Source organism: Centruroides sculpturatus, unplaced genomic scaffold (assembly GCF_000671375.1).
Source record: "Centruroides sculpturatus isolate CEXI.00-Female unplaced genomic scaffold, Cexi_2.0 scaffold208, whole genome shotgun sequence".
NCBI classification, from domain to species: Eukaryota; Metazoa; Arthropoda; class Arachnida; order Scorpiones; family Buthidae; genus Centruroides; species Centruroides sculpturatus.
Genome location: NW_019385210.1, coordinates 577,576 through 590,777, shown reverse-complemented (window position 1 = coordinate 590,777; position 13,202 = coordinate 577,576). Strand labels below are relative to the sequence as shown.

Here is a 13,202-nt window from a genome sequence, read left to right as displayed (position 1 = left end):
TGATGTCCACATCATTTTAAGCACCCAAATGAGGAACATTTGGTATCGTAGCAGCCATTATGTGTGCTACCATTAATACCACCCACTGATGCCTGCCTCCAAGTGAAGTAATGTTGCTCCCAATGGGATTGAACCACAACGGAATGGAACAGGGTTGTCTACAGCAATAAATCCAGATTCAGTTTGGACACTGACAACAACCATGTTCATATCTGGAGGCCCTGTGGTGAACGCCTCAATCCTGCCTACACTTTGGAGTGGCATACTCCCCCACAGCAAGTCTGATGGTCTGGGGTGTCATTAAATATGACAACTGGTCACATCTAGTAGTGATCCAAGTGACCATGACAGCTAATGGTATGTTAGTGAAATCCAGCAGCTACATGATGCCTCTCATGACAGGGCCTCCAAGAGCCATTCTCCAACAGGACAATGTTCAACCACACACAGCAAGTGTGTCACAGGACTGCATCCTCCACATTGCCACATTTCCCTGGCCTGCCTGGTCCTGATTTGTTACTGATTGAACATGCCTGGGATCACCTGGGATGCCAAGTTGGACAGCTTAGGAGTTTGGCCAAACTAGAGGACCACTTGCAGCAACTGTGGACTGAGATGCCTCAGGACACCATAGTGCACCTGTATGCCTCCATGCTGCTTATATCACATCATATATTCATGCTAAAGGTGGCCCAACAGGGTACTAGAAACTCCTTTCATTTGTAGTTTTCCTGCAATAAATGATCCTTTTGCTCTCATTTTGTAATCACTTACTTATATCACCATTACACTTGCACATGTACAATTTCATTTGATTCTGACTCTGTCTTGATGTGCTAATTTTTATGGCAATAAGTATAAATATTATATTATATATTAATGTAATATATTTGACTATATATAAATAAATGAAATTATATTATTATTATATTATAATATTAGTGTATTCAATTTATATATTAAACCAGCTTGCATACACTATTATATTAAAGATGGTAACAATTCAAACATTACTATTAATAATAATAAATATATAAAACAATTTAAAATTTTAAAGAATTAATTCTATAGAAAAATAAACGACACGTGCTTAAACATTTCATATATAATCTACTGTAATCTTTTCTAAGTATACAATAAATTTAAATTGAATTATAAAAGTCATTTTGGCCATATTTTGTATTTATTTCAAACTGATGTAAATCTATTATTATTAAATATTTCATTAAAATAATTAAGAAAATTTTGTTTCTTTTGCAAAGACCATTTGTTCTAAATTACACAAAATTTCTTCAACATCTTACTGAAGATAATATTTTCATTTTGGTTTTTATATCTATGTTACTGTCACTTAGTAAATCACAATACTGTAAAATTATTATTATTATTATTATTATTGTCATAATGATGGTATAAATAAGATACTTGGTTGATACCCAGAATTGTGTACTTCATTATGATTTGACTTTGGTCTGCTATAGTATATGATTAAACCTAAAGTAAAAGTAAAACAAAGCTACTAAGCTATGCTTTCAATTTAGATTTGTTTGTTTATCATATCTGCATACTGTTGCTATATCTATATTTATAAAAATTTTTATGTGAGGTTTACTTAATATTGTTACTTTATATAGTATGTTGTCTAAGACCTAGTATTTTCAGATTTGTGTAGTATATATGGTATGGGTTAACATCTCTAAAAGAGATGTTATATCAGATAAATTTATCTATTGTCACAAGTATTGGAAAGTTCTATGTATTTTTTGAGTTTACCAGTATAAATATTTTATATTATGGGTGCTTGGGATATTATGAGTTATTCATATATTGTGTTTGAAATGGATATATCTAGGATAAATGTAATTTTTATTTTGTCAATGAATATGATGTCTGATCTGTTATATTGGATTGTTTTAACTGTAATTACAGATGTTATGGTAATTTTGAACGTGTTTTTCTAATTTTGTCAGTTTATGTTGTACTATGAATGCAATGTGTGTAATATTTGTGTCTGTGTTTGTATTTAAGCTTTTAACATATCATGTTGTTATTTGAATAAGTAAGTCTATATATTGAATATATATCCTAATTGATATTTGTTTTGTTTTGAACATGATGTAACATTTTCTACATATACTGTCTGTAAGCATTGAGTCTTTCATAATATTTCATAATTTTTTGCATTTATGACTTGATCATCTATGAGTCCTTAATCTCTTCCTAAAAGACATCTGTGAATGAGCCAGCAATTTAATGCAATTTTCTCAACATAATCCTGACTAATCTCACAAAGATACTATTGTTCATTCTATGTTCATGACTGCTAAACATTAATAGTTTTTATAGATAAATGTTATGTCCAAATTAGTTATATGTATGTTTAGATGGGTATTATTTGTGCTTGTGTTTATGTTGAGGAGTTATTGCCTTATATAATTGTTTTTTACAAAAAAATTTTTAGTGTTAGTATTTATTTGTACAAGAAGTTTATTCTGCCAATAAGGCCTCATACTCATTCTTTTGAGAAAAAACCAATCTGTCTTTCTGTAGTAAACTGTGGATAAATGAATTTTGTACATTTAGTTAATTAACTCTTGTGTTCTTCTGAAGTTTGTTTTATTTTTATATAGCCAATTTATAATTCAAAGTGAATGTATGAGTATTGGGATAATACATTAAAACAATAAATACATTCATGTTTTTGTATTTAGAAGAGTTGTTAGTAGCAAGTTTGAATTTTTATTGTATTCTTTCATTAATTTTGTTTTATTTGTGACTGTTTTGTTAGTTTGACCTGTTGGAATCCTAAATACTTATAAACCAAATTCCAAATTCAATAACATCTCCAATTACGAGTGAAAAGATCTTTTTATTACTACTTATTTTTAATTAATAGCATCTTTTCTCTAACTTGATTAAGTATTAAATTAAATGAAGTTAAATTTTATTAGTTACATATTTTAAAATTTACATTGAAATTCTAATAACAGTTATATTTTTTATAAACAAAGATTGTTTTAATTGTATAGAAAAAAAAGCTATTCACTCATTATTATAATTTTACCTCATCAATATCTCCAAGTTTATAATGAATGACATGAGTAACATCTCTCAATAATGTAACATATGCTGCATCCTGACGACCAAGATTAAGATATAATGAGAACAATACTTTTGCTACATTAGTTTCACCTAAAAGTATGATGATACATTATTTTTGTATGGTCATTGTGACAGATGACTAATTGAAACATTTACTAAAAACCACTTACATATTTCCTCATCTACACAAAGCTTTTTTATCCAGCTCCAAATATCAGTTTTACTTTGTTCATTGGGAATTATGTGTTTACATAGCATACTAATGATATTCAAATAATAAATAGTATCTTTTTGATTACTTTCACTTAAAGAAGATAAATTAATAAAATTCTGAAATAGAAGATTTCCAATAAAAAAATTATGTTTTTAATAATTTGAATAAAATAGTGTTAGTCTTTAATTTTACCTTAAATATTTCAATATATTTTATAATTAAATAACGAAGTGTGTTATCTGCTTCACATGAAGAATGTTCTGAAATTATAAATAAATAAATATGTTTTCATTTCTACACATTCATCTCATTTTAAAAAAATTTAATAATATACATTTTTTATAAATATTTACTAAAATTTTTCAAATGAAATAAATACAAATAAAAACATTTAAAAATTAATTTACCAAGAAATTGAAGAAAAGATTGTAATTGATGAGGATAATGATTACAAAACAATGTAAATAACTGCATCAAACAATTTAAACAACTTGATGATAAAGTAGAATTATCATTTGTTTGTTTTTGCTGATAGAGTGCTCTAAAATAAAAATCATCAAATTTTAAAAACATGCCATAAACATTTACATTTAATTTAAGATTTTTCTTACTTCCCAATAACAAAAAAACATTTGAATGTATCTTCACTATTTTTACGTATTCCAATACATTTTCCTTTTTCTTGAAATTGAACAATTCGACTGCATGCCAAATTTACAAAATGCTGAGAGAAATCAAGTTCAGTTCCTCTTAATATTACTAACCCATCCTGGTGATCAGAATTATCGTCACTAAAAATTTTTTAAACAAAATAATAATTGCTCATATTTTTAAAGTTTCATACTATTCATAGAAAATTTATTTGGTTTCTAAAATACTTACCAAAATAAAGCATAAAGAATATCAGAAATAAATTTTAATGTTAATACACTTGTAGGTAATTTATGCATTAAATTATTGGATTTTTTCCCTTTTCCTTTCCCTTCTTTTTTTCCATTACTCTGTTTTTCTTTTATTAATTCCTCTAGTTTTTTATATGCAATATAAAGAGATAAGATACTGTTGCAACTTTCTGTGCTGAAACAAATTTATTCAAACAATTTAATAATCATATGATTATAATAAAATATCTTCAAAACAATTGGTTTTTTATCATCATCATTCTTTTATTATTCTTAATTTAATCTTTATTTTTGTATGATTTATACCTGATATTTCCAGTTGAAAATGTATATTCCATTAATGCTTCATGAACCCCTAATAATAAAGATGCAATTAAATAATTTCGTTTTCCAACAGAAGTTGCAGTTGAAAAATCGGAAGAATGATCCTTGAATGGAATGTATAACATTTTTATAATTTTATTAAATTTTAGTGTTTACAAGTAAAAATGTTTTCTCCTATTTACCAAATCAAAATCTTCGAAATCAGTAGAAATTATTCTTTTAGTCAGATGATCTAGAGATGACTTTAAAAAATTAAAACAGGTAGATTGTTCACAATCATCATCATCATCATTAGATGTCTTTTGTAATATTGTAGATACACATAACTGGATACAAGTCAATAAATGAGGCTGAAATTATTCAAAAAGTAAAGAATTTTTAATCAAAATAAATACACAGTAAATAAATACTTTTTAAACCAAAAAACTGAATGAAACAAAATTGCTCATAAAATATTATTGCATATTTACAAAATATTTTCATTTAGCTGTTTCATGTGATAAATGAATATCATATGAAAACTTTAACTAATGCTAATAATTGATCCAATCCATCTATTTAAATAAAATACACCCAATTCTGTGTTTGTGTGATAATACAGTCTAAAATTTTGTGTAAAAAGAAACTACATAAAAAAACACTGTGTGAGATCCGAAAGGCCCTAGGTCTAAGTTAATAATTTTATTAATATGTTTAAAATATTGACAAAATATTACTTCATTTTGTGTGAAAAAACTAGTGTTTTAGAGTGGGAAAAATAGATGACAGATGTCACTTCCTTTCCCCCCCGAAGAGAACATCCGCTGTTTTTCCCGTATCTGGTTAAAAATCTCGCTCAGATGGGAAATGGTTACCCCTCATTCATCCCCCTCTCATCCGTTCTCACGAAAGAGTTACTGGACGATGATTGGACGAAATTTTGAAATAAAAGGGGAGATTAGTCAGAATTCGGGGAGTTCTTCGACAGATCCGAAGCATACAAACTCCACATACGTTTCCCTCCTGATGGCCAACGCCCATAACGGAGTCCGATAGACTAAGTCCCGAGTCTACACTTAGAAGAAGTGATATTTTTATATTTTGTGCACGAATTGATCTCCCATACGAAAGTAATATGAACTCTATCTACAAGGTGTCCTATATCTACAGAAACGAAGACGACAACTAACAGGTCGTATGTTTAGAATCATTTTGTGAGCTCTCTCTCTCGAACGCGCATTAGCATAGATTAAGTCGTAGTCTCTAGCTTGTCGCTAAATGGTTGTAATCGAAATTTTTGTATTCGTTTGTTTGAGATTTATTAAATTTACTCTTGTTTTATTTTATAAGAATGTCTCCTCAATTTATTCCGAATCAGATCGCAAACGCGTGTTAATCCGCGTATAATAAGATTGATTAACTGGTGTCAAGGAATCCTGACGTAGATCCGAATCTCGCGATTTGGATCATTATTAAAAGCCCTCCTATAAGAACTTTTAGGATCGGATCTCTCGATCTGAAACCTGGAGAACTAGTTTTACCAACTGGGTGCCGAATAAGTGGTACAAACAATCCCCCCTCGGATTAGTACCCCCGGCTGATCTCACAACTGTATGGGAAAAATGGAAGATTGGTTCCAGATCTTAAAAATCAGTAAAAAATAATACAATAAGACAATTAATGTAATAGGATGCTTTTAAACAAACTATTTCAATTTTAGTTAATAAATCAGAGGACAAACAATTGTAACTTATTTATAAATAAAATTTAATAAATTTATATTATTTGATTTCAACTTTCTTTTTATACAACTATTTATATTCGACATGTTAATTTTCATGTTTATATAACATCAAATGACATACAAAAACTATTTTATATTGAAACAAACACAATTATACAAACAAACTGCAGAATACAGTTGGGACAAATTGGATAAATTAGGTGGCAAGCAGCTAAGTATTCAAGCCAATGGCAAAGTCAGTTTCACGAAATAGATTTTATCATTCATTTGCTTACTTAGCTGCTTGCCACCTATATAATTGCTCATTCTTGCTATACACATTCAAATAAACCATAAAAAACAGTCAAATCTTAAAGAATACTTGAGTGTATACAATAACCTTAAATGCAAATTTTAAAAGTATTTTTTTAAAAATCCAGCAATAATTAATTTAACAAAGTTAACTTTCCTGGCATGTATGGAACCATCTGTTATCTTTTATTATTGAAAACTTTTATATTTTTAATTATTATGAAATGGCAAAAAGTTTAATTTTGAGGACAGGAATACGTTTTGTAAAAAATTGTAAATCCTAATAATGAGTAAAATCATCATTAAGTCCAACCCTACTCCAGATATGACACATGACCCCCCTTTATCTCCCCCATCAAACTTTAACTAACCAAAATTTAATAGCATTATACCTGAAATGTCTTGTTTGGAATTGGGGTAAGCTACTTCTTGGTCCCATAGTGACTGATATCTGAATATCCTAATGGTGGTATGATGGTGGTGGACAAATGGTTTGATGCCTTGCCATTAGCACAACTACAGTAGGTTTGATATTAGCATGATGGCACACTACCTCATTTCTTAGATGTGCATCAGTGGCTCTCAGAATAATTTTGTAACCACTGCAGAGGACAACATGGTCCTGTTTTATGGCCACTACATTCCCCACATTTAAATTTTTTCCTGTAAGATTACCTAAAAGTATCAGTGCTGTATGATGTTAGTGAACAGAGATGCAGAGATGAATATGACAGGCCTGTAAAATGATGACATGAGGAATGTTATCTGCCATCCATAATGTCATGTTTGACTGTCTACATCTTTGTATTGCCACTGAAGGCAGTCATTTTGAACATGTTTAACAAAACACTAAAAATAAAAATTTTTAGTTAAAAAAACAAGTAAAAATATACTCTTTCTATTTCCAACTTTGAGGATTTTATAGATCAAAAAAAGGCAAACAAGTGACAAGGAATAACTTATTATTTTATTCAATCCAAATGCATTTCACCATTAGGCCTCCTCAGTGGATACATAAAGATATCAATTGCTGGTTGTGCTTTATATCCAGTGGTCGTTCCCAGCATGCATCAACTTATAAAATTCGTATTTAATAACAATTACTTTAAAATTTCTACAGAATGTTATAGGCAGAAGAAAGGTATTGCCATGGGATCGGTCATAGGACCAAAACTGGCTGATATCTATATGAATATAATAGATGAAAGAATTTCGAATTTAACAGATATTAAATATTATGCAAGATATGTAGACAACATAATAATAGTTTATGATTCTCAAACAGTTTCATCTAAATACATTGAAGAATATGCAAATGGATTACATAAAAATTTAAAATTTACAAGGGAAGATGAACAACAAAATGAAATGAATTTCTTAGATATCATTATAAAAAGAGAAGAAAGAAGTATATCATTTAGTAAGTATGAAAAACTATGTAATAATAGTAAAACTATTAATTATAAATCTTTCTGTCCTATAGAAAATAAAAAGAATGTCTTTATTATGGAATTGAGAAAGATATTAAATCAAACAACCCTGCAAGAAAATATAGATATTGAAGTAAAACAATTGTTTAAAAAATTTCTGTTAAATGATTATCTGAAGTATATCCTCTGTAAGTGGTATAATTTATATTTAAAATGTAGATTTAATGTTAAAAATGACAAAAAATATTTCTTATGTAAAGTTTCCTTATGTTACTAATATTTTTGAAAAATATAAACCAATATTTAAAGAATTTTCTATATGTATAGTTGCAAATCAAAAGAATAAGATGTCAAACATTATCAGTATAATAAACAGTGAAAATTCACCCAGAGACCAATTTGAGATTGCCGGTGTTGTATATAGAATGGCATGTACTGTACATGTGGAAGTCCAAATTATTACATTGGAGAAACTGAAAGAAGATTGGAGTTGAGAGTAAACGAACATGAGGCGACCATTAGATTGAGAAGAATGAAATCAGCATGGTTTTTACATTGTAGAGAATTTAATTGTAACATAAATAGAAAAAATACTAAAATATTGTATAAAATAGAAAATAATTTAGAAAGAAAAATTGTAGAACATTTTTGCATCACCAAACATGCAAATGTACTTAATTTGAATGTTGGAATGATTGTTGATGCATGCTGGGAATGACTGCTGGATATAAAGCGTAACCAGCAATTGATATCCACTGAGGAGGCCTAATGGCAAAATGCATTTGAATTGAATAAAATAATAAGTTATTCCTTGTCACTTGTTTGCCTTTTTTTGATCTATAAAATCCTTGAAGTCGAAATAGAAAGAGTATATTTTTACTTGGTTTTTTAACTAAAAATTTTTATTTTTAGTGTTTTAATATATACCAATCCAATTGGTTTTTAATAATTGAATTGAATTTATGTTTAACAAAATAAAGCTCACTTTTTTTTAATGTCTAGTGTTAGCTTTATCCTTTACAGTAAGATTATTTATATGTTATGCTAAATTGTCTTAAATTGATGATCCCCTTTAATTATTTTAGTGCAGGAATAAGCATGCATAATATGTTTTTTAAGTAAGTACTATTGTTTTCAATGCAAGATAGTCCTCCTCACTTGTTCACTGTCTCTCAAACATTGAAATAAGCTAGATTTTGCATGGTATTAATGTAAGATTTTCTAAATTTCTGTTCAATAAAACTGTAGTGCAATGAGCGGTAAGATCTTTTTTTGATCAACTTTGATGAGTGATAAGCTAATTTTCTAATTTGCTGTGCACGTGTTAAGGCTTTGGCACTATTTCCAGTGAACATATCAAATTATCCCAATCCGGTGACTTTTTGTTACAAATAGAATCTTTATACCATTGTTGTACCCAAAGATTAATAGTGAGATGAGAAGAATATTCATATCAGTTAAGTTCTCTCTGAAATGCTCACAGAGTTTCTGTTAAAATAAGTAGCTACATTGTATAAATGTACTCTCTTAATTCCCAGTATTTCATGATTAAGTGATGAAAAAAAAAGAATTGGCAAGGTACAGATAACAAATCCGTATCCCTAAAGTTTACATACGTACTATGGATGTCATGCCAACAATTGTTCTAACTCAGCAAAACTTTGCACCAAAGGCATTAAGGAGTGCTTTAAGGAACATTTTATTTCCAGCTAGCACTTTCGACATAAATATGACTGTCGTCCTCAGGCAGTAATTAAAAACAAACAGATTTTGAACGGGTTTAAATTTAAACGATAACAGCATTAACCATTTGGAACATAACATTAAGAATAAGTAAATTTAAAACGTTAATTTGAAATGCATGACATTGCACCTTAACACACACAGAATGTGGTAAAGCATTAGTCATTTGGAACAACAACCATAAGAATAAGTAAAATTAAACATAAACTTAAAACACGCATAACATCATTAAAGTTCTATAATCCACATAAAAAACAATGTATGCATTACGAGAAAAACATTATTTGAAGAACAATTTGTTATTTTTGTATATGTTACCGGCCAAACCCGATTTCAGGCCAAACTAATTTATCCTACACGTGTCAGGATATACTAGTTTATAACTATGCAAAGCAACTTGTGAATAAAAACTTGGAGTAAATTAGTAAATGTTTGTACTATATGTTAGATAACTAGTGTCAAATATCTATATGAAAAAGGTTCTAATGGTGGTGGAAGAACATGTTGTATTAATAAATCACATCCTTGTAACAAACGAAAGACTTGTACGCTAAATAAACTTTGATTGATTGATTGATATTTTAAAATAATTTAAAATTTAATTAATATAAAAATACTTAACATTTTTAATTTATTTAAGTAAATTGAAACTTTTATGTAATATAATTTAAAATTTACTTACTAAAGGTTCAATTATAGTTATTTCTTCACATTTCAAATCAATACAGCTTTCTAATTTAAGAGGTGGACTAATTTCTTCATCTTTCTCATAATATTTTTCAAACTGAAATTATATTATTTTTATTAGAATAAAATATATCCTATCAGATAAAACACAGTAAAATTAAATTTATTATATAATATATGCAATACATCTAGCAACAGTTTATATTTTATTCATTTATAAAAATCTTATACAGTCAACCCCCCTATAACGACCCTGTTGATAATTCTGTTTTATATGAATTCCATGCTGTACGAGTCACTTAGATTTTACAAATATGTGGGCCGGGCTGTGAACGGCTCACGTATTTGTAAAATCTAAGTGACTCATACAACATGGAATTCATATAAAACGGAATTATCAACAGGGTCATTATAGGGGGGTCAACTGTACAGCAAATCATGAAAAAAACTCAAAACTTTGCTGTCTGCTTTATAAACATTATTACATTGTAAATTATCATTATGGTATGACTAAAATGTAGTCATTACATCTGAAAATGATTTCGTTTAGCAGTAAATATTTCTGTGTACTATTTTACTCTTGTTTTTTTTAGAAATATAATTGTGCACTATCAAAAACTTGTAACTTGAATCTAAATTTTAGTAAAATAAAATACACCATAGCAAACTATAGGTCAGTATGCCCTTACAAAATGTGAAGAATTACTATTCTATCAACAATATGATAGAATAATTGAAATACAAAATTTTGAAAAAGTACTAGAAAATGGGACTTAATTTTAAGACTTGAGTCATTCTAAATATTTTTACCATTTTCATTTATTTCTGACAAATATCACCACAAATAGCAATAAAAAATAAAAATAAATGTATTAAAGAAATTTTAGAATTCAATTTTAAAAAAATAGCAAAAAGCACATATTTATTAGTGTACAAAATACACAACCTGTAAGCCTTCATTTTACTCAAGTTAAGCATACCTTTCTGCCATACTAGAAATACACCACAAACAGAATTAGAAAACAACATACACAAAATATACTATGACCAAGCTATAATCACAGACAAAACTACACCATTGCAACAGACCTGATACCACGTTCACTGACAAACAAAACAAAAAATCATTTACATCATATACATGTCCATCCCAAACGCTCATAACATACAAAATATACACACCAAAAAATTAATAAATATTCAGGACTTGTCCAGGAAATAAAATGCCTGCAGAGGCAAAGAAGGCATCATGTCTATAGTTCTCTCTTGCACATGCATCATATAACATGAAAGTTGAGAAAAATTAGTCTTAACAACAGTATATACATCACATACAGAAACAGCCAATTACTAAACAGATATCACAAAGTCAAGAAATTCTCACAGATACATAACAAGCACAAACAAAGTTATAGCTCTTTTGGTAACTGAACCACAAATTTGGCATAGCACTATGCACCAATATCAACCAAGTAGGATGCAATTTATTACACCACCAATAACAACAATAATAATAATAATTCATAGTGAATCTTAAATAATTATGAAAAATTAAATTATATTAAAGAATAAATATTTTCAGGCATTTATAAAACTATTATCATTAGTATATTTTTAAACATTAAAATTTAAATTTGAAAAATGTGTTACAAATACTTACATGATTCATTAGAAGTTCAAAGATAGCATCAGATAATTGAGGATTTCTACACAAGACTTCATGAAGGCCCTAATAAAAATAACAACTTTAAGGCAATTCATTTGTCTTTAAAATATAATGCATTAATAAATATATATTGAGTATCATTAAAAGTTAAACTTTTTTAAAATAATATATTTATTCCAAAATATAACTCAATCAAAAATGTATTTGTTATAATTAATATCTTTTATTTGTACTATTTAACAATAGTAAAAAATTTAATACAAAATACAGTAAGACCCCACTTAACACTGATTCGACATAATGCCATCTAATCAAAACCTAAAAAAAAGCTGAAAATTTATGCTTATTTAAATTATCATGGCATTTTATTGATTCATACATAATACGATTATTTACGAACACAAACAAATCAGAAAAAGGCGACTAAAAGGTGTACTTTCTTAAATCTATGTTTGTTTGGTGCAATTTTGGAAAAAATATAACATCATGGACGCCACAAGCAATATCGGCTTGGCTTGGCAAGAATTAACTGATAAACGAAGTGTGGAAGAAGTTCTCACGTATTTGTAAAATCTAAGTGACTCATACAACATGGAATTCATATAAAACGGAATTATCAACAGGGTCATTATAGGGGGGTCAACTGTACANAAAGAAGTCATTGCAGAGCTATTGAGTTAATATTCATTGAACCAACATTTGAGTGAATTTCTTATAATTCAAAATAGTTCTCTTCCTTGAAGTGAAGTACTCCAAAATTCTCTCACAAAGTGAATCAAAATCTACTCACTTTTAGATCATCAAATTTTGCTCTGATCCTACAGAATTCAAACCCCTCTTTCTTTCTTTCAAAAATCTAAATAATGAATTTATTTAAACATATATCGAAAGATGAAAGACTTAGTAAATGTTTATTGTATTAAATCTGTTAATTTGAGACAGGATAAGTATTAAATAATATTACAAGAAAATCAAAATACAAAATTTCCTACTTAAATAATAAATAGTCTCACAACTGAAATAATGCTTTCTTAAATTATTACAATATCAGTACACTGTGCTTTGCTGATAGAAAAAAAATGGACAATTTCAAAATACAAGACACTCGCTAATTTGAACC

General features: G+C 28.2%; 1 protein-coding gene across 1 annotated transcript; it reads right to left on the bottom strand.

Annotated features, from left to right (window-relative positions):
- Positions 1–3,052: 3,052 nt before the first annotated feature.
- On the bottom strand, positions 3,053–12,154 carry LOC111636174 (Fanconi anemia group I protein homolog). Its single transcript, XM_023381368.1, has 10 exons — positions 12,077–12,154; positions 10,412–10,513; positions 4,725–4,892; positions 4,525–4,646; positions 4,199–4,393; positions 3,928–4,107; positions 3,724–3,857; positions 3,509–3,576; positions 3,273–3,432; positions 3,053–3,192 (listed from the first exon to the last, which is right to left on the bottom strand). Exons 1-10 carry the CDS (start codon positions 12,083–12,085, stop codon positions 3,053–3,055), a joined length of 1,278 nt encoding a protein of 425 aa, XP_023237136.1. The 5' UTR covers positions 12,086–12,154.
- Positions 12,155–13,202: the final 1,048 nt, after the last annotated feature.